Below are 23186 nucleotides of genomic sequence, written 5' to 3'. Positions count from 1 at the left end.
TATTATACAATATTTTGTATCTGAAAAATAAACAAGATAATAATGCTATAAAGCACAATTTACGAAACAGCTTTTAACAAAAGCAAAATTAGCTATGTAATTAATTAAAACTGTCTTTTATTTAATTTTTTCATAGTAAGAGTTTTTCCCATGTAATTGTCTCAGAATATGCATCAATTTTCTCTATAAAATTAATTTTACACTTTTTCCCTCCTTTTTTTTCCAAAATACTTCTGTCTTTTTGCTTTTATAGAAGTGGTAAGGATAATTTTTCTTTAGGATTTTAGACATTGCAGCTTGGAAAGTTTAGAAGGATTTGAAGACAAGATTTATAGATTCACAATTCTAGAAGATTCGAGAAATATGTGACAAAATGAAAAATGTCTCCATGGTATTAGCATGTGATGGATGTATTTTACAGCAAGTTTGCTATGAATTTCTTACTTTTTGGAGAACGTCTGGAAGGACAATGAAACATATTTGAATGTTTTCTTCTGATACTAGAATCTTAACATGTTTATCTTCCCTTTGTTTCCTCTACTTTTCACTAGACACAAGCATGGAAAATATCAAAAATGCTTCTAATTTTATCACATGGGCAGCCATTATAGAAAGGGATTTTTTATTAATAAAGAAATTGAAAACTTACACTTTAAAAAGATTCATCTAATATGTCTTAATGCATCATACACATAGCTGGCACTAGGCATTTTCCCACCTGATGCGATCTCTGTGGATCCTAAATTCTGCTGCCTAGTGCCTTTCTAAATTCTGCTTCCAATGCCTGCTATAAATTCTAAAAGTTATGCCATTTCTAGATTTTGTTGTTCGGTGTGTCACTAAATTATAAAAATTCTGCCACATCAGCTCTGTAACCAGCCTTTTACCATATACAGTCAAAAGTCTTTAATTCGGACTTGTTGGGACTACGGAGATTCCAGATTTTCGGTTTTTCCGGTTTATAGATCATCAGTTATAATCTGGTAAGATGGCATGCAGAAATTATAAAACTAAAAATATGAAACCATAATTTATGAAATAAAGAGCAGTTATTATCTAAAGGGTATCAAAATTTACAAAAAAAAAAGCTTATTATTTATTTTTTTACTTTATTAAACATTTGTTTCAACGCGCACATGCGTAAAGCATACATTACATATAGTAAAAATTAGAAAATTGCAATCAGAAAACTATTTGTTGTGTATTTGTGATATTTATGATGGCGAGGAATTTGATTTAAATCATATCAAAGACGGAGTACATCGAGATGAAATACTACATTTAGTAAGGAATTATAAGCCGAATAAAATAAAAACATCTGCCCTGAAGATAAGGATCATGCTGACAGATCAACTTCCAGTTCATTGCGTGCCGCGACGTCCCCCCCTTCCCTGCAGAGCAGCGTGAAATTGATAAAGAGATTTCGGAATGGTTCGAGAAACAAAGGATATGCCTTTACCCATTTTTTGTAGCAATTCCACTTTTTGTATGATGGACATCGAAACATGCTTTCGCTTTGTAGATCCTTTGGCAGCTCCAGAATCGGAAATTCTTTCTGACATAATCGAAAGTTCAAGCTTACTTTTATAAAATTGCTCTAACAGTCTGCAAAAAATAATAAGCCGGATCCAATTCGAAGATTAAGAAACAATGCACTCTGCAACATTAACTAAAATAGATAATTAGATAATTTTAGCTTAGCTTATACCGTCCATTATACATTAAATGCGCATGCATAAACATATTATTATATAAAGGTATTATGGTATGCGGAAAGGTACTTTCTGAGCATGCGTAAACGCTGTACATGCGCAGAACGTTTGTAGCTTTGAGGTCCGGATTAAAGATCATTCCGGATTATGGATGTCCGGATTAAAGACTTTTGACTCTATATTTATTCTGAATGTTGATATTACTAAAGAAATAAAATTAGCCGCTTTTTCTGTATATTCTAAATGCATTTAGTGTTTTTTAGAATAACAGAAATCCTTAATTAAATCCAAAAATTCTAAAATGAAAAGGAAACGTGTTGAAGAAAGAAACGGAATACATAAAGAAAATTAGGTACTATTCGGTTTTGAGGGCCGTAAAAAATTGCCAAACTATTGTTGATGCCAGTGCTGCCAAAAATAATTGCGGCAACCCTAACGCAAGAAAGGAAGTATAATAGTAAATAACTATCTAAGATTGATGTTTTATTTTGGATGAAAGGTTAATTCCATATAATACTTTTTTATTATTATAATTTATATAAAAAAGGCTAAACATGACTCAGTGGAAGCATAAGAGTAAATAACTTTCAGATCATTATTATAATTTATATAAAAATTGCTAAACATAACTGAATGGATACCTGCATCGCTATTTTGCTACCGAGTTATCGCTAAAGCATAGTTTTATCTCGTTGGTCATTCAAACACAATTTTCTATAATGAATGATGCTATTTCTTTGAAAAAATTCTCGGTAAAGTGCAGAATGGTCCACTTATTTGTTTGCCGCTTTTTACAAGGGTAAAAAAATTGGATTTTGGTTAATTTTCTTTTACTTCTTAAGTGAAAATAGGTCGATGTGTACATAGGTAAAGTCAAGGGTGTGCGTGTTGCCAATTTTGTGCAATTCTGGGATTTTTTTTTTTGAAGTGAGTATAGGTCGATGTGTACATGTGGATACGGAGTACGTGCAATTCTTAAAAACGAGTCAAGTAGGGGGGATTCTGCACTTTACCCAAAATTCTATTGCACACTTTTTGTCATGGGCAATTCCCAAATTATTAAATCTATAGGATATCAAAAAAAAAAAAAAAAAAAAAAGGGATTTAAAATGAAAAAAGGATTTAAAAATTAAACTAGTATTTCAATCGTGTCTTAAGAAATATAGAACTATATAAATTACGCAATCTGAAATCAGCGCGTATGCTAGATTTGGTGTGCTGTTAAATAGGAGCATTTGCTAGATTTGGCACTTTTGCGTATACATTTTCGCTGCAATTTTTTTATGGTCCTCAAAACGGAATAGTACCGAAAATTATTCTTCAAAGATATGTGCAGTTATTATTATGTAAATTACCCAATTGTTTATGATTTCAGCCTTTACTATAATTTCCCATTTCTATTTCCTGATATGATAGAGTTACTGAGCCAGATTAAATTAAATTGTATAATTTTTGACCACTAGTCCACATTATTAGTTTGAATTTGATTGTTCTTGTTTACCTACGTTTCACCGTGAGCTGTAATTGATTTTGTTAGCATCAGAACATGCCTTTATGTTCTAAGTTCTTTTTAAATAAGAGTCTTATTTAAACCTTTGTCTGATATTGTAGCTACTTTCAGACATGGCGATAATATGTTTCACATCTGTTAGGGGTTTTGAACTATTTAGCTTTTACCAGATCAAGTAAACCCTCATAGGTACATTGTGGAGAGGTTGACAAGTTAGGAGATAAAGCACGCAGAAACTAGCGAGCACATTGCTTTGTATATTGAGACAAATATCTGATTTTTAGAAAATATGCTTAAAGAGAAGGAAACTGATATAAACTAGCCAAAATTATTCTTCAAAGGCTTCAAATTAAAATGACTGATAAATATTTTGTTTAGTGTTATTGCTACAAAACATAAATGTTTTGTAGCTTTTAATGTACAATTATTCTAATATCGTTTAAGAATCAATGTCATAAATTACATGTATTTCAAACTGTGAAATTTTATTAGATTTTGATTTTAATAGAGCCTTTTTTTAACAAACTTTGTTAAAAAATAAAATTTAATAGTGGTCATGTAAATCCATAATGACTAAGGTTTTCAAACTACCTAATTTAATTATTTATAACTAACTGCTTACCCTTAAAAATTATTTTTACATATTAAAGTGAGTTATTGCCTTTCATTAATACTCACTGTGGTCACAAGATGACCAACTATTATAAGGTAAAATATTTAATGCTACTTGATAAATTGAATAAAGTTTATTTTATTCTCAAACTAATTATGTTATTTAATTCATGTTTAGTAATAATGCATACTACTTAGGGATCTATTTTATTTTTAGGATGGTATTACAAAAGTGAAATTCAGGCATAGATAATATTTTTATTTGAATTTATTCAGTTCCCATTTGCTCATAGGTCCTTAATTTTTTTTTATTAATGGTCCTTAAAAGTACTTCATTTCCGTGTGCAGAAATGTGTACGAACCCTAGTATAGTGTCAAGCTCGACACAGTGCTGACCTTCTGCAATTCTTTGGTGTTTTTAAAGTTAAAATGGTCACCTTGTAAATGAATACAACAATGAGGAAAATAATTTGCTTTATTACGGATGTTTCTTGCATTTTTTATTATGTTAACTGGTTGCTGTTTTTTGTAATAGTCTGCCACTATTTTTGAAAATGGCTGTTGTCTTTCTTATCTTAGCTTGGTGACCTTTCAAGAAAAGGATGCAGGTGATCAGCAAGTACCAAATAAGTCTTAAAGAATAATCAACATTGCAAAGTAAAAAAAAAAACTGAAAGTAGCTTTTTTGGAAGTCTAATATTTGAATTAAAAAAATATGAGAATTTTGTACTATAATCAAAATTTGATAATATTCCAATATTTTAAAAGTGCAGGAAATTTGCTGTCAGAATTTTTATAAATTTTTATGTTTCATTTTTGACACTTTCTACAAAAGAAGTTAAATCTCAGTGTTTGATTTCCGTTTTTGACTCTACACGTTTTTCTATACACAGATCATTTCTGAGAATTATAAAAAAAAAAAAAAAAAAAAAAGGACACTATATGCCTCTTGAAAAGTTGCTTTTATATTACTGCAGACTTTTTTTTTCAATTAAAAAAAGTGCTGGCAATATAATATTCTGTGCGTTCTGATTATCTGATTTCCACAGTGAAAAGTCACAAACTCATTGTGGACTTTGGAATGCTTTCACAAATGCATTGGTAACTAATTTTTCGCTAAGCTAAAGAACAGAAACAGACAGCCATTTTAAAAATGGCAGTGCAGTACAAATTCCGTACAAATACAGTACAAAGTCTTTAATCCGAACTCGTCGGGACTTCGGCGATTCCGGATTAGGGGTTTTTCTGGATTATAGATCATCAATTTAAATCTAGTAAGATGGCATGCAGAAATTATAAAATTAAAAATATGAAACTGTAATTTATGAAATAAAGAGCAATTATGATCTAAAGGGTATCAAAATTTACAAAAAAAAAAGCTTAATATTTATTTGTTTACATTATTAAACATTTCTTTCACTGTAAGTTGCTTCGTTTTATGTGCTAATACTTTCTCTTTAATTCTATAAACAGACATAATTTCTTGTTCAGTTACAAAGTTCCACTCTTCAAGTACTGTAATTGCTGTGCCGAGAATACCGACTAACTTGTTAATCAAAGTTTTTTCGTTTCCACTAACCTGTCTGTCACTTTCTTCATGCCTTTATACATTTTTTGCAGCAATTCCACTTTTTGTTTGATTGACATCAAAACATGCTTTCGCTTTGTAGATCCTTTGGCAGCTCCAGAATCGGGAACTCTTTCTGACATAATCGAAAGTTCAAGTTTACTTTTTATAAAATTGTTCTAACAGTCTGCAAAAAATGATAAGCAGAATCCATTTAGAAAATTAAGGAACAACGCAATCTGCAACATTAACTGAAATAGATAGTTAGCTAATTTTAGCCTAGCTTATATCGTCCGTTATACATTAAACGAGCATGCGTAAAGGTATTATGTGCATGCGCAGAAAGTTTTCAGCTTTGAGGTCCGAATTATAGATCATTCCAGATTAAAGACTTTGTATATCAATAAAGTTAAAAAAGCAAGAAATGCCAGTAATAAAACATGTACCTTTTCTGAGCGATGTGTTTTCACCTAAAATAATTTTAGAGAATTTGACAAATTTGGCAGTTTCAGCTTTGTGCAATAACTAAAACAGACATATCCTACTTGCATACTTGGATGGTCACATAAATACTTTTTGGTGACATTGTAGGTTGCCTCGTAACTATTTTGGTGATTTACTGCTGTGCCTCATGAATAATTTTTTTGTGTTTTTTGTTGGGGGTAAAAATAATCAGAAGGTACACATTACGTAAAAAAAAAAGGCTCAGTTCAGTGTCTTCCTTTCTACTGAGCCGATTGAAGAACTTTAACTTGCATTTTTCATGTCTTGGAAGTGTGACTTAGGATAGTTATTCAATTTATATATATAGCATTATTCTAAGTGATTTAAACAAAATCCGACTTTTTCTGAAAAAACATACCAGTATTTTTCCATATTCAATTCTACCATAGCTTCAAGTTTTAAAAAAAATTTTGCACAAGTAGTTTTTATAAGATTACCTCTCAAAATTTTAGTTCCCTATTGTTCATTGAATTTGGTATTTATTTATTAAATTTACTTGATTCCTTCTTTCACTTCCAAATTTAGGTGTAATCCAAATAAATTTCACAGATATTTTCTGACTTATTTTTAAATTTTGTATTTTTTAATAACTTAAAAACAATTGAATTATAACCTATAAAATTTTTACCAGTACCTTAAAGTAGATGTAAAGTAGATGTATTTCTAGGCATACCTTAAAAAAAATTAGAGGTTTTTATTTAAAATTTCTAAAGAGATATTCGAATTTACTTATTGGCATATTTTGAAATTTGGCAAATTTGTTATAAGCAATAATAAGGCCAAATGTGCTTTATTCACTTTGTTAAAATTATTTAAAAGAATGAACAATGCATCTTTGTTTTCCACTCGTGCACAATTGAAGAAAAGAAAAGGAAAATAAGTTACTATAAATTAAGAATTTCTCCCAGTGAATAATTCTTGGCACTAACTGAAAAAAGTGTGCCAAGATAATTTTTTAAATTTCTCAATAATTTTCTCAACAAATTTTACGAACTTATTTTTATATTTTAATTTATATTAAAATTTAATATTTAGGTATAATTTGAGTAACTGATTTTTAAAGTACTACAAATTCAGAAGAAGGGTGTAAGGAACCCTTTATAAACTCAAATTTCACAGATGGCATGAACTTGTGCTTACAAAAGCCAGCACTTTTGGCTTAACTCAAAAGGTAATGACTAATTTAAAATTAATTTAAGTTAGCCCATCAGCTTCAAAAGTTAACTATTGTGCAAGTTGGCTCTGACTTGAAAAGTCTGCGTAAACAAGCCTAGTGGCAAGAATAGCTCAATGCTACAGAAATTTAATTGCTAAAAAATCAAAGATAGCAGCATGGCCTTCAGGCAGGCAGAACATGCTCTGATTTCACCTTTCTAAACCTTCCATTAAATACAAAATTCTGTCTACCTCATTTCAGTACGTGTGTGCTAATTGATTTGCATTCTGGCAAGAAAGGGTGAGTTGAAAGCAAGAGCGATAGGAAAGTTGCTTTAACATAAAATAACTGTTAAGTAAATTTAAAAAAAAAAAAAAAAAAAAATCCCCATAAAAATGCTATATATAAATCTAACTTATATCCTAAGTTTTGCTTTTGAGGCATGAAAAACACAAGTTAAATTTTGTCAATGAGTCGAGTAGAAAGTGAGATATAAAACCGTCCTCCCCTTTTGTGTGTGTGTGCAGAGTGTATCTAATGTTCATTCAAAAGCATTTATTTATGTACTTAAAAAAGATGAAATCCATTGGAAATTTAAAATTTTTCATTGATTTAAGTATTCAATTATTTAAATAACTAATCTGATGAATTAATTTTAAAAGATTCTTTCAATTTTGTTTTGTTTGAAAAGAAGTTATTGTCTTAAAAATTCCTAACTTTTTTTTTTCGAGCATTTTGATCACTATGCAACATTGCAAGTTGGATTTATAGTTTGATTTATGTGGAGACAGACGTGTGTGTATCAGAAGTAAAGTTATATGATCTCATAACTACTGGTTATATTTATTTTTTGTTCTTTAGTCTGTTATAGTGATTGTAGTTTTTCAGGGGCAAATATCAAATTAATAGTACATTCATTTAATTTTGCTTTAAAGTATGTGTTTATATTGCATCTGGGCAAATAATATAACAATGGTATTTGTCAATATATTTCACTCTCGTATTTTAAACTCTTAATTTTTGTGAAATGATTACATTCTTTAACATTTTATGATATTTTTGTGTTTTTAAATCATTGGAGAATTAATTTGTGAAAAGAGTATTAATAGTTTTACTAATTTTATTGTTGTTTACAAAAGTTCATCCCATATTTTTGACAAACAATAGAGAAAAATCTTAATTATTAAAAATTGTGTTTAGTCAATATTGTATGTTTCATTCTTCATATCTTTGATAGCTACATGATCTTGCATTCTTAGATTTCTGGTGGAAGAACTGATGCAAGGGATTATTTAAAGTTTTCCAAGGAAGTGAAGATTTTAGTGTCTAAGTTGATTTGAAAGGATATATCGGGTTGGAGGGAAAGTTCTGTCATATTTTAAATAGGCAGGTGATTTTTCTTGTAAATAAAAAAAACATCTGGCTAGTGAGTCAATCGGATTTTTTTTTTGTTTTTGTTTTTTTAGCTGCTGTATAATATAAAAGGTGCCCTTTTTTACCGTTCATCATTTACTTGTAATATTTAAAGGGAAAAACATGTCGGTAGATAAAGTGCATTTACGACACTGCATTTTATATGAATTCCAAAAAGGAAGCAACGCATCTGTTGCATGTAAAAATTTATGTGCGGTATTTGGAAAAGATATTGTAAATGTTCGTACTTGTCAAAGATGGTTTAGCAAATTTCGTTCCGGGACCTGAGCCTCAAAGAAAGTGTTCGATCTGGATGACCATCCAAGATCGATAATGATGTTTTGCAATCCATGTTGGAAAATAATCCACATTTAACAAGTCGAGAAATTGCAGAAGAGTTTGGCATTCATCATACAACTGTTGGAGATCACATTAAATCTCTTGGGTTTGTGTTAAAGCAAAGTGTTTGGGTTCCACATGAATTAACGGAAAAGAATTTGTCTGATCGTGTAAGAATATGTTCATCACATCTGATTAGACACAATGTGGAGCCGTTTTTGGACAGGCTGGTTACTGAAGATGAAAAGTGGATTCTTTACGAGAATATTAAAAGAAAAAAAATCTTACTGCAAAGCAGGAACATCATCAGCAACAGTTCCAAAACCAAGTATCCATCAACGAAAAGTACTGCTTTGTTTGTGGTGGGACAGGAAAGGTCCAGTGTATTACGAGTTGCTGAAACAGGGAAAAAACATCAACGCGGATCTGTACTGCAATCAGCTGGATAAATTGAATGCAGCTAACAAAGAAAAAAGGCCAGCATTAGCATCCAGAAAAGGAATAGTGTTCCATCACGATAATGCTCGCCTGCATACTGCACTGGTGACACTACAAAAACTGAATGTGTTAGGATGGGAAATCCTTAGTCACCCCCCGTATTCACCTGACATTGCACCCTCTGTATATTACCTTTTCAGATCTCTGCAAAATTATCTAACGGGAAAAAAATTCAAGTCTTTTGAAAGTGTTTCTAAGGCAGTTGCTGACTATTTTAACTCCATGGATGAGAACTTCTATAAAACAGGAATTTACAGGTTACCTGGAAGATGGCAACAGGTTGTAACAAATAACGGAGCATATATAATTGATTAATATTAAACACATATTTTTATAAATGAATTCAAATATTTTCTTTAAAATACGACAGAACTTTCCCTCCAAACCAATAGAAGTAGTTTGAGGGTGTGAGGTTGGGAGAGTATAGTGGATGGACCAAAATACCTGTCAAGTTATCAAAGTTTCTATTGGGGGGCTAAAAACGTTTGGTCTAGCATTGTCTTGACGTGGCATAAAACCTCTTCTGTTGGCTAATTCAGGCAGTTACCAATTGACCACTCACTTGGTTATGAACTGTATTTCTTCAAAATAATTGTGTAGTTTTTCAGGTAATATATCATAATAAATGATCCTCTTCCTTTGATGCAAAACATTAGATGCTTTACATAATATTTTTCGGATGGAAATTGGCTTTTGTGCGGGTTGATGAGGTATCTCTGCACTTACACCATGATCTCGTATAATTAACATTATTTCGTATAATCAATTTTTCATTACCAGTTTTGAAGCAGAAGGTTATAATCTTCCCCTTCAAAAGCAGAGTGATTATATTACTTCAGAATCACAAACATTATTTCTCTGATATGTCTTTTTATCATAATTTTTTTAAAATTTCTAATAAAGTGTTCCTTTTATTATTATTTATGAGCAGTACCTATGACCTGTAAAGCTAGCCAAACAAACATTTTTCACCCATTTACAAAGCCACTAATAAATTGGCATCTATCTATGGGAATGCAGAATAATCAGAAAGTATCATTATTTATATTAATACAAGTTTTATTTATTTACTTCTTTAGAACCTGCAAATGTTTCTTGGATTACAAAGAAATAGGAGCTATTATGAGTTGAAATTAACCCCTTAACTGCCACGGGCGTATATATACGCCTTGCTCTGCCGATGCATTAACTGCCTCGGGTGTATATATATGCCCTTCCAAACTACTATCATTTGCTTTGCGCTGCTACCCGTAAAATTATTTGCAAAGCTTTGGAATGCAACACTACAATGACCTTGAGAAAGTATGTGAAGGAGGATACTATTTGAAAGAAGTGTGGGGAGAAATTGGAGAGAGTGATGTGTCTAAAGCCGTGAAAGTAATGACTGCGTGGTATTGGCTGGTATTATTTGAGTAAAACTTTTTTTTTATTCTGCGTCCTCCGTTTTTGTTTACTTTTTATATTAGGTTACAGGAATAAAGAAATATATAATGGATGTTTCAAACCCATTTATCTTTTTTGAATTATTTTTTGATGAATTGCACGTGCTTCATATTGTTACTGAAACTAACCGTTTTGTAGACGAGTATATGAAGTAACACCTTGCAAACGAAAAATCAAGAAAATCATGGCATTCAACCAGTTCAGAAGAAATATATGTTTTTTTAGGCATACTGATTTCACAAGATATAATGCTGAAACCTGATATTACACTTTACTGGTCTAAAAATGAATTGATCAAAACTCCATTTTAGGGATCTTTTTTATTATAAAAACATCATTTTTATTATACTTACGTCTTTTTAGTATACTTTTTTACTCAAACATTAAATTTTGTGCATTCATTTTTTCTTTTATTCTTTATTTTGTGAAAGTAAACAGTTTTTAGTAAGTAAAACTTGCACTTATTTTCTCCCCAATACATCGCATAATTACGTGCGCCTGTGTGAAAAATGTGGCACTGGGAAATGAATCTTTTACATTTTCCGCGGCAGTTAAGGGGTTAAAAAAAAGTTTCCCAGATTTAAGCAGCTACTGCTTATTGTCTCAAAATTTACCTATGGTATCAGGAAGTAAGTACCTTCTTTTATTGCAGGTTAAAAACTGTGCCTGATAAATTGCATCTTTGCAACTTAATGCTTTTATTCTATTTTTCTTTCTTTCTTTCTTTTTTTTTTGCTTTTGTTTTTGTTTTATTGTAGCCAAAACAAACTGCTGAGTGAACAAAATAAGTCATCTGTGAAACCTATGGAGAGAACATTATATTTATTGATGTTTGTAAGATGTGGTTTTAAAAGGATTATCAATGAAATTGTCATTAATATAAACATGTGATACACAGACCAAAAATTAGATGAATTTCAAGAATCTAGTCAGATATTGGATCAAGATCTAGACAGATATTGGGGAACTTAAAAATGCATCTATACGTTTTTTAACTGTAGTCAAATAAATAATTCTAATGAACTTTGCCAGAAACATGATGCAGTAAAAGCCAGCTATCTGGAAATCAACTAACTGAAAAATTTAATAAATGAGGGATTTATAATAACGTATAGAGTTTGTAATATTATTAAGACATATTGTATTATGTTTTAATAATATTACAAGCATATTAAGACATATATATATTAATGCCCTAACAGTGTTAATTTAGCACCAATAATGAATAAGCATGACGTTACCACACTATCATAAGACGTTCATTTTGGTTTAATGTAAATTTGGTTAATTCTTAATAATCCAGTTTAATTTTTATAAAGAAAGATTAAGTTATATTTTTTCCTCGCACTTTGAAAAAATGATAAATATCTGGGACTGTATGAAATCGAATATTTTCAAAGTTACAGCATCAGGGCATCAGTAAAAGCCACGATACATGACTTTAAAAATGGATAAACGTAAAAGCCACGATACATGACTTTAAAAATGGATAAACGTAAAAGCCACGATACATGACTTTAAAAATGGAAAAACAATGCTGATGTAACATGAGAAATTATAAGTGATTCATTTATATGTTATATCTGTAGTTCGTATCTGTTTATTATGCAACTAGATAAAAAAACGATTTACTTGTTTAAACTTCTGCCAGAATGATTGGTGACATCTCCTCCAACTTTCATGTTTGGTGTTATTTAATAATTGGATCAGATGTTTAAGACCTGAAATAAGTCAACTTTAATTCTAAAATGCGTTTTATCATTTGAAATTTTATTTAATTTTATATGTAGGCTTTTGATATTCAAGTTGGTAACAAATAAGGTAATTGTTTTTGTAATTTTAGAGTGAAAATTTTTTTCCATTGATTTGACTTATCTAGCATTAATTCTACTCAACTACAGTCAAAAGTCATTAATTTGGACACCCATAATCCAGAATGATCTATAATCCAGACCTCAAAGCTACAAACTTTCTGCGCATGCGTCGCGTTCACGCATGTGCATAGGCATTTACGAGTGCGCGTAACACCTTTACGGCTGCGAATATGTGTGTGCGCATGCGCGTTTAATGTGTAACCGACGGTATAAGCTAAGCTAAAATTATCTAATTCAGTTAATGTTGCAGATTGCGTTGTTCCTTAATCTTCGAATTGGATCCGGCTTATTATTTTTTGCAGACTGTTAGAGCAATTTTATAAAAGTAAGCTTGAACTTTCGATTATGTCAAATAGAATTTCCGATATATATTTACTAATATGTAAAAGATCTACAAAGTGAAAGTATGTTTTGAAATCCGAAACCTGTTTATCAATTTCACGCCACGGCGGGCAATGAATTGGAAGTTGATCTGTCAGCACTATGCTTATCTTCAGGGCAGATGTTTTTATTTTATTTAGCTTATAATTCCTTACTAAATGTAGTATTTGATCTCGATGTACTCCGTCTTTGATATGATATAAATCAAGTTCCTCGTCATTATAATTCGCTTCCAATAGTGAAGAAAGTGACCCAGAGGTTATTGAAAACGAAAATATTTTGATTGACAAATTAGTCGGTATTCACAACACAGCAATTATAGGACTTCAACAGCGGAACTTTGTAACTAAACAAGAAATTATGTCTGTTTAATAGAATTAAAGAGAAAGTATTATCACATAAAACGAAGCAACTTAAACAACTTACATTGAAAGAAATGTTTAGTAAAGTAAACAAATAAATATTAAGCTTTTTCTTTTTGTAAATTTTGATACCCTTTAGATCATAATTGTTCTTTATTTCATAAATTACGGTTTCATATTTTTAATTTTGTAATTTCTGCATGCCATCTTACCAGATTTAAACTTATGATCTATAATCTGGAAAAATCGATAATCCGGAATCGCTGAAGTCCCGACGAGTCCGGATTAACGACTTTTGACTGTAGTAGAAATTTTCACATATCCTGAATTTGGTATTTCCCAAGCTTTCTGGATAGTCAAGCATTACTTACTGCATTACTTATGATATTAAGAAAATGACATGTTCATGTTTAAATTTTAGGTGACAATGAATCTGGAAAAACCTCCTTAATAGCAAAATTGCAAGGAAATGAAGATCCTCGTAAAGGCTCAGGACTTGAATATCATTATGTGTACGTTAGAGATGAATACCGTGATGGTAAGATTAGTACTCATGCTTGGGTAACTTGATATATTTTTAAAGGAGATTAAATATTTTAATTTAAACTCTTGAAAGATATTATCTTTGCTTATTAATCCTCCAAGCATGAAGGATTTGATCATGAAACTATAATTTTTCTCAAATGCCATTAATAAGTATAAAATTCACTTTCAACTTCTTTTCTTTCAATATATATTCTGACCAATATCAGATCCATCAAAAGTTAGCAGAATTTTGTATGTAGCTAATTGGAAAGCATATTTCTGTATTGAATTTTGCACCCATTAATCTCGGAGGGTTCAACCAAACTTTTGAAGTATATCACATTTATCCTGTTTGCAGATACATTTAAAAATTTATTAGCTATGATTGATTTTTTTATACTTAATTCAAAGATGACACACACATGTAATTATTGAATAATTCTTATTTTGTGAACATAATACATTATTATGTTAAAGAATACAACACATTTTTGCATCTTTCATTTCTTCAGATTTGTAGTGTTTCTGCCATATATATATATATATATATATATATTCTTTTCTTTCTTTTTCTTTTCTTTACTTTTTTTTTGTTTTGCTTTCACAGTAAAAGTTATAAAAAATGTAAAAAAGTTTCCACATGTAGATTAAATTGCCATAATAAAAAATAATAATAAAGGTGTTAAATAAAATATGAATTTTGTGGGTACTGGAATTAGGCCTCTCTTCTTTTGAAGTAAACGTATACAAAATATTTTTGAAAATTAAGCAAAGAAATTATGTTTTATTTGCATAAAACTAGATGCTTATTTTAAACTAAAATTAAAAGCACTTTGTTTATGTTCATATAAAATATTAAAATTAATGCTGCAATGCCATTTAAAAAAAATTTTAATGCAGTTTAAATGACAAAATCTAAATTTTGTAAGAAATTAATAACAAGCATAATTTTCCTTAGGAAGAACAAGGAAACCAAATATCTGAAGTAGAAGTGATTAGAGTCTTTTTATACGTATGAATGCATATAAGAAACAAGCACATGACTAGTTATTCTTATTAGGGAAGCATATAATGGGTTACATTATCTGCTAATCAAAATACATTAATAATAATATATATAATATTTATATCATCTCAAAATAGTAAAATAAATGTAAAAATATCTTTATAGTAAACTTTTAATTCTTTGTTTCCAAAAACTGTGTGGTAAAAGACCAGAAATGAAGCATGGTAAATTCCCCCCCCCCTTCCTAGGAAAAAAGTTCGGAGCATCTGAATGTCTAGAAGAAAGCTTAAACAGAGCAATAACTAAATGTCATGTCTTTTATATTAGAGTTGATTAAAATTGATATTTTTGTTTAACTTTGTTTTCATATATTTTTACTGCATTTTGTTTTTGGTTCATATGATTTACTTATAATTTCTTTGATTAATTTAATCTTTTAGTAAAAAGTAACTGATTTAATATTTCCTTCTGTTTTTTTTTTTTTTTTTTTTTTGATTTATGTACATTTTTGTGTTAGATTATGCTTCTAGTGTAGCTGCATTTAACCTTTTCTGAGTGGGCACCTGATTCATCAAACTGCTTCTTTGAGATGGTGCACTGATAGGATGCACTGTCTTCTTGGGATGGGCAATTTGTGCTGCTAAGTATAACTTTTGAAAAAAATTTGCATAAATTAAATTTGTGGTCCAGTTGTTTTACTTTTGTGCACATTATGAGAGGAACACTTTAGTGGTTGTCAGAATTTATGTAGAAATTTTATCATTATATTTTCCTTGCTATTTGAAGTATGAAAAATGTTTCACTGTACAATACATAAATTATTCACCTGAATGCTAGCCAAACTCTAAGAAGAATAAATAAAAGCTCTAAAACAGTAGGACATATATAACCATATTGGCAAAAATAAAAATGAAAGTATTCAGAAACATCAAGAACTTCCCCATGTGTTTATATCAGCTGACACAGTTAATAGCCAGCTCTATTTATTTTCATTACTCAACCAACGATTTCCACTTTGATTCTGAAACAAAATACTTAAAATAAAAAAAAAATTATGGAATAATATCAACATTCTGCAATCTCGAGGAATTCCACCTGGTGGCAAAAAGGATACTAATTAAATTGTTTGTCTAAAAATTAATATGTACTACAGCCATCCTGACAATCCATTTAAATGGTGATTCATATATGACGCACCCAGCTTTGTGATGCAGTTGGTGGCCAATGCATATACAACACGCCCGTCCTGAAAGGGTTAACTGTGTTTTCCTATCCTCATGTAATATTTTGATGTAAGATATAATTTTATTTCTGCTTGTATAGGATGTAACAGAATTCATGGGCAAAACTTCAATATGTGACCTAGCATGGCAAAAGTAAAAATTTTTCTAATATGGTGCACAGTGGAATGTGAAATTGAACATCGAAATGCAGTAGTTACAAAGAACATGGAAAACGAAAAGTCCTTTTAATAACGGATATCTACAAAAATAGTGTTTGATATTTAAAAGAATTGTTCAGATGAGCAACCACTAACTGCAGCACATAATATATAATGATGACAAATCTTAATTGTTAGACCTAGAACTCTCTTGAAGAACTTGTCACCAAAATTACCATCGCTGCTGCAGAAGTATATGATACGCTGGCCATTTTCCAAAGTGTTTTGGAAAGACCATTTTCCAATCACTGTTGTGACTGTAATGTATACTTTGCAGTTGATAGTCATTCATTTGAACAGTTTTTGTAAATATTGAATATTATATCTTGTAAATATCCATTATTAAAATAACTTTTATTACTCAATGTTTTTCATACTTACCCTTTCCATGTTCACATTTTATATTCCACCATGCAGTATTTCTAGAATTGTTACATTTGTCATGTTCTATCTTAAAGTTGAGACTATCGATCCTGTTATATCTTGTGTATTGATATTTATATTTAATAGTAAATAGTAGTGAGGATGTTAATTATGTGATTTATGGATTCTTTGCAAATATGTATAAACTTGCATAAATTAAGTATATTATGTTGATTATATTTTGTCTGCTAAACACTGGTGTAATTTTGTTTATCATAGTTCTTTCTCTATGCTCTGTAATTTTAGTGATGAAACTATGTTCTTATTTTTCTTCTAGATCATACTCGTTTAGGTGTATGGGTCCTTGACGGTGATGCCTGGCATCGAAATTTATTAAAGTATGTTCTAAACGCTGATACATTTCCTCACACTACTGTTCTATTAACTGCAGCAATGACTCAGCCATGGGACATCTTAGAATCACTTCAAAATTGGGCCTTAATCTTAGAAGAACATGTTCAAAGGTTGAGATTGCCTCAGTCTGTTCTTGAGGAGCATCAGAGTAGAGGTATATTTTGATTTCTTTTAAGTTTGCAATGTAGAGTACAAATAGTTGTGTGATATAGTCATAGAGGGCAGAGTTATATGTTAAATTATTATTTTTTATTAGCATAGTTGAACAATATGCAGAAAAGAGCATTTTTAAACGTTTGTTTCCTGGCAGTGATATTCATTCAGTCAATAAGCCTTCTTTTATTATTTTTTTATGTGTGTGTATGCAATTATTCCTGTCTGGCACAGTAAGTGACCTTGAATTTTCTGATTGTTTTGTTACCCTTAATACAATGGAAGCTTGATCTTGTCAGAGTAAGAATTGCAGACTTCCAGACTTTAACCAAACTTTGTAAACAATTTAGAGAACAATGTTTGTCATGTACAAATAGGACACATACTGATTATAGGCCAGTTTAAGCTGTCAGTATCATTACAGCTGTTCAAGAGTAGATACATGCCTGACCAACCATTGAATTTGTGAAGGGATTAAAACATCTAACAGGATATTTGAAAAAAAAAAAAAAAAATGCATTGCAGCATTAGACAAATTACATTCAATTGATGACATACTTTGCAAATGTATAATGATTCCATTTTTCTATCAGTCCTTTTATCTGGACCCTATTTTAATGCATATCACTGTGAAATTGTTTCATTTGTCGAGGGAATGTAAAATAAATAGATACATTCCAACAGAAATTTATCTTTTGGTTCTGTGAGAGAGTTATAATAATATTTGAATGTTTTTTAAATCAAGTCATAAGCTTGTTTTCAAGCAGAACTGTATATGCTCATAATGCAGTAGGTCTTTTTGAGTTATTGAAAGAAATGAAATTGTTCAAAAACATACTCTACTGTGTGACTTATCTCACTTGTCTGACAGTAACATAAGCACCAGCCCATGAACGTCATCGTCGCAAGGAGAGCTAGATACTCCTGTTGTTGGCTAGAGCCATGAGCACCATAGAGGGACAGTATGACTCGCTGAGTTCCGCCCCAATTCTGCATTTTAATAGTTTTCAATTAAATACAAAGGCATTTATTAGCATATAACAACTTGAGTGATGACTCGTACAGCAATGCCTAAACATTTAACATTTTTTTTTTTTTTTTTTTTTTGGTAATTGAATAACAAAGAGTATGGTAATGTTTTATGTTGACATTACATTTCCTGATGATTAAAGTTAAAAAGCACTAAGAAATGGTGACGAGGAAAAATTTAACAAAAACTTCTTTCCATATGCTAAAAATAGATTTTGTTATATATTTTATTATGTTTAGTGCTATTTTAATTTAGGGAAGACAAAATTTTTGGAATTTAGAGGAGCACCAAGCAACAAAATTAAGGGATGACAAAATTTTTAGAATTTAGAGAAAGCACTGGGACCCAAAATTTAGGGGCAGTAAAAATTAGAACCTGGTAGCAGAATTTAGGACCCGCAGAAACTGCAGCAGACGGTAAGATGGTATCTAGCGCCGGCCCTCAATAAGTCTTAACTATATGTGAAAATTTATTTATTCAGGATTCAGATAAGCCTTAAGTATGTGCAAGAAATAGATGTTAAGTATAATGAATAACTAAATTAATACAATTGATGTTTAATTGTCTCAGTGTGCGATAAAGGCAAGACAAAATTTATTGAAACAACTTGTCTTCTGTCATCAATCTCATGATATATAACCAATAATGTACACTGGATGCTATTAAGCTAAGCTAAAATTATACTTTACTGATTCCAAAGAATTTCAGTTAATATAGCAGATTGCGTTGTTCCTTAACTTTCTGAATTGTGATCAGCTGATTATTTTTGCAGGTTGTTATTATTACAGTTATTTTATGAAAATTAAAGTTTGAACTTTTGATTATGTCGAAATAATTCTGTAGCTGCAACAGGATATACAAAGTGAAATCATGTTTCGACGTCCATTAAACAAAAAGTGGAATTGCTGGGGGGGGAATGGGTAAAGGTATATCTGTCTCAAAATCTCGAGAAGTGTGGCATGATAAAATCAAATGTATATGACATAAATCAGAAAAAGGAACTGTTTCAATATTTTGAGGATTCCGATGCTCCACTCGCGATGAAAACAGGAAAAATTTAACAAATTAAATAGAACAATTATTTGTTATGCTGTAAATGATGACTGAATTGTCGCAGCGAGGGTGTGCCATTGATAGGTCCAATGCTAATGTCTCAAACCAAAATATTTCATGAAAGAATTAACTTAATGCACATATTCGACAGGTTGGTTAACCAAATTTAAAAACTGCCATGATAAAAGGAAATTAAAAATTTCAGGTGAGAAAGTTTCAGCTGATACTAAAGCTGCTGAACTATTTGCACTGAATTCATTAATAGTGAAAAGTTACTATCTCGAGAACAAATTTACCACTCGATGAAACCGGTCTTTTCTTGCTGTGGAGTTTAACCGCGTAATACCTTCCCAACCTCTACAGGAAAGGCTCCAACTGGTGTTGATCGAAGATTCCAAAGCAAGACCAACAATTTTAGCATGCGCAAATGCTGCAGGAACGCACAAGTGTAAACTTTTCGTAATTGGGAAAAATATACGACCTCGAGCATATTGAAAGGGGTAAAGATTTTCATCGTTATACAGGGTGGTTATAATTAAAGTTCCATTTTCAAATGATCATAAACTACAGGACCAAATGTTATCAAACTTGGTAATCGTGTAAAGGAGGTCATGGGAATTTATTTCTCCCTTGACACTATATGCAATATTTTTAAACATAATAAGGGTGGGAATCTAACTTAACCTTTTATTACACGGGTTTAACATGCTGTATACCCTTAAAAAACATTGCCCCAAAATCACCATTTAAAGGCGATCAAAGTCTAGTGCACCATCCATGTAACGGAGAAATCCATCAATGAAAACCATAAATTAGCGATCAGAAAATTTTAAACCGTAAAAGTGTGCGCATTTCGGAAATCTTTTTCCTACAGATCGCTAATTTGTGATTTTTAAAGACTGAATTTGAATTCAACCTAAGACATGAAGTTATCTTTTTAAAACTTTTTTAATCGTTTCTAAAATGAAACTGTTTGAGGGTGTTGCAAAATTGAAATGGCTTGTAATTGGCTTATGGCAGGAAGAAACAAATTATTTATGCAAATAATATAAAGAATTTGGTCTAATTGAAAGATGTGATACACTGACATGTTCGTAACATTCCTTCTGATATGCTAGGAGCTGCTGTTGAGAATGCAGTAATACATACGATTTCACTTGCTTTTGAAAAATGGTGGATGCCACTTTGAACGTTCTTTGCAACACGTTTCAGAAACGATTAAACACATTATAAACCAATTCCTTTCATGTCTTATTTCATTTAACAGTATTGCATATAGTGCCATTTCTCTTCTGGTGGTGAATTTTTTTTTGCGGAAAATAAATTTCCATAACCTCCTTTACAGAATTACCAAGTTTGATAATATTTGGTCTTGTAGTGTTCCTTTTATGACCATTTCAAAGTGGAACTTTATTTATAACCACCCTGTATACCGTGCACATAAAACAGCATGGATGACAGAGGTGTTAATGAATGATTGGTTTGAAAATCATTTCATACCAGAGGCTCGGCAGCATTTGAATTTGGTTGGTTTACCTAATGATGCAAAACTTGCCCTAATTATAGACAACTGTTCGTCTCACACTTCATTTAAAATCTTGGTGAAATGTATCTGTATTATTCTTTTCTTCAAATTGTATGCCCATCATTCAACCTATGGATACTGGAATAGTGCGCATGCTGAAATGCAAATATAAATTAGCATTTTAAAAATAAATGTTAAATTTCTTGAATAATTACAAAACTTTTCAAGAATTTTTGAAATATTTTACCATAAAATTTGCCGTGTGGAGCATCGCAAGACCGCAGGAGGATGTATCTCTAGATACTTTTAAAAATGCTAGGCATAATTTATGGCTATCTACCATATTTCACAGTGATGATGAAGATGATAGCCGTGAATTTGAAGGTTTTTGAATATTGCAAATCAAAGATGATATTTTTCAAATAATGAATTTCATAAAGAAATCTGGAGAAGCGGTAATAAATGAAGATGATATAACAGGAATTTTTTATTGCGATGACACCCCAATCATCAGTCGATTAATGGACGGCGAAATCTGTAATATGGTTGTAGATCCACATAATACCGCTACCGATAGTGAAGAAAGTCACAGGAGGTTATTGAAAATGCAAACATTTCTATTGATGACTTAGTCAGAATGCTTAACGTAGCAATTACAGGACTTGAATGGTGGAACTTTGTAGCTAAGCAAGAAATTATGTGTGTCTGTAGAATTAACTCTCTGTTGGGCGCATCTCGAAACTTGCGGCATCGGGTGCACTGTATCTGTTAGTTACACCTCTATTTTATGTGTTTTCTTTTGATCTGTATTACTTTAAATCTTCTATTTTTATTCTTTTTAGGTCCAGGCTTTTAGACTTTCTTTTTCTTTTATATTTTTTAATATTTTTATTTATTATTTACAATCACTATTACATAGGTTAAAATGCCATTTAAAAACACACATAATGAAACATGTTAGTTGAAAAAAGTTAAAAATATGGCAGTTGTTCACAAATAATTAATATCACATAAAAATACATAATATAAAATGACAAAATAAATCAGTTATACTTTAATTCGATTTTAAATTTTAGTTTTCATTTGAACATTTCTGACACATCATTACTGCATGTTCCAAACAAAAATATTCAGCACATTTTATGCAGGAATATTGGGTCAATCTACTTTTCTTTGTTTGACATGTAGAGCACCTTTTGCGTTTATTTTGGTTACTGGGGACCTTTGCTTTTTTTTCTTCAGCAGTTGGTCTGTAGGTTTGAAGTTCAATTTGCAAATCCTTCAATAAATTGGGTTTAGTCATGCGCTTAACAACTTCTTCATTGACTAATTCCTTCACCATTATTTTCAAATACTCTCTCCTGTTCTGAACAGTATTCTGATTTCCCAAAAGTACAATTAGTCCATTTGTAGCTGAAGTATTTAGCATCGAATAAAATACTATCATCGGTAATCTCCTTGTACTGCGAGCGCAATTATAAATCCCACACATCTTATCCAGAGCATCAACACCGCATTTTGTATCATTATAAAATGTGATTATATCTGGCCTTTTTTTCATCTCCACTGTCTGCATCTATAGCATCATCAAAGTGCATACTTGATACAAGCAAAATATTTTTGCCTTTTTTCGGTACGTATGAAACTAAAGTGCAGTTTTTAGAAAAACCAAATAAGCTTGAATGTACTTCTTTTCCTTTATATTTCACAAAAGAGGGTGGTATTTCTTTTTTCTTCTTTCTTATTGTTCCAATGTAAGAAAGTTTTTTATCTTTTAGGGCTTTTACAACATCAATAGAGGTAAACCAATTATATGCGGTTGATATTGCGACCGCTGTTGAAAATTGGTTCCGATAATCGCAGAACAACATCCAGTAGGGAATTACTGAAACTAAATGGACCTAAATTCAATGTATAAAGCATTTTACCATCAACTGCTGCAAAAAATTTAATGGCATATTTATTTGTTTTTGATAGAATGTACTGGGGAAAAGGGCCTCTTCCTCTAAAACCTTCTAATTTCTCATCTATCGCAACATTTTGTCCCACGCAATAATTATGCTTACATTTTCCCACAAATTTCTCTAATAGGTGCTAATTTATCTGTTTTCCTTCTCTCGTTCCTTGCCACTTTATAATCTATCTACAGCATCTTAGAAGAAATTTAAATTGCTTCAGTCTCATTACCGTTCTAAACATCTCAATACCCATTCCATCAGTAAATCACAGTTCTTCCAAAATTTGTCAGTTACTTAGCAAAACGCTAGCTAATAAAAGTAAATCTATAAATGCTTTTATTTCATTG

The 23186-nt window shown here is 30.8% G+C and overlaps 1 protein-coding gene across 2 annotated transcripts in view; it reads left to right on the top strand.

The window, feature by feature from the left end:
* Positions 1-23186, top strand: part of Dlic (dynein light intermediate chain) — a 110994-nt gene that overhangs the window by 14327 nt on the left and 73481 nt on the right. For both annotated transcript variants that reach the window (XM_035358393.2, XM_035358395.2), the window contains exons 3-4: positions 13793-13909; positions 17044-17274. In XM_035358393.2, coding sequence (XP_035214284.1) covers positions 13793-13909; positions 17044-17274 — 348 coding nt within the window. The remainder of the gene's footprint in view (positions 1-13792; positions 13910-17043; positions 17275-23186) is intronic.

The sequence above is a fragment of the Stegodyphus dumicola genome, chromosome X1 (genome assembly GCF_044657685.1).
Source record: "Stegodyphus dumicola isolate Sdum_Otavi_A_Nest chromosome X1, ASM4465768v1".
Lineage (NCBI taxonomy): Eukaryota > Metazoa > Arthropoda > Arachnida > Araneae > Eresidae > Stegodyphus > Stegodyphus dumicola.
This window is presented reverse-complemented; position numbering and strand designations above follow the sequence as displayed.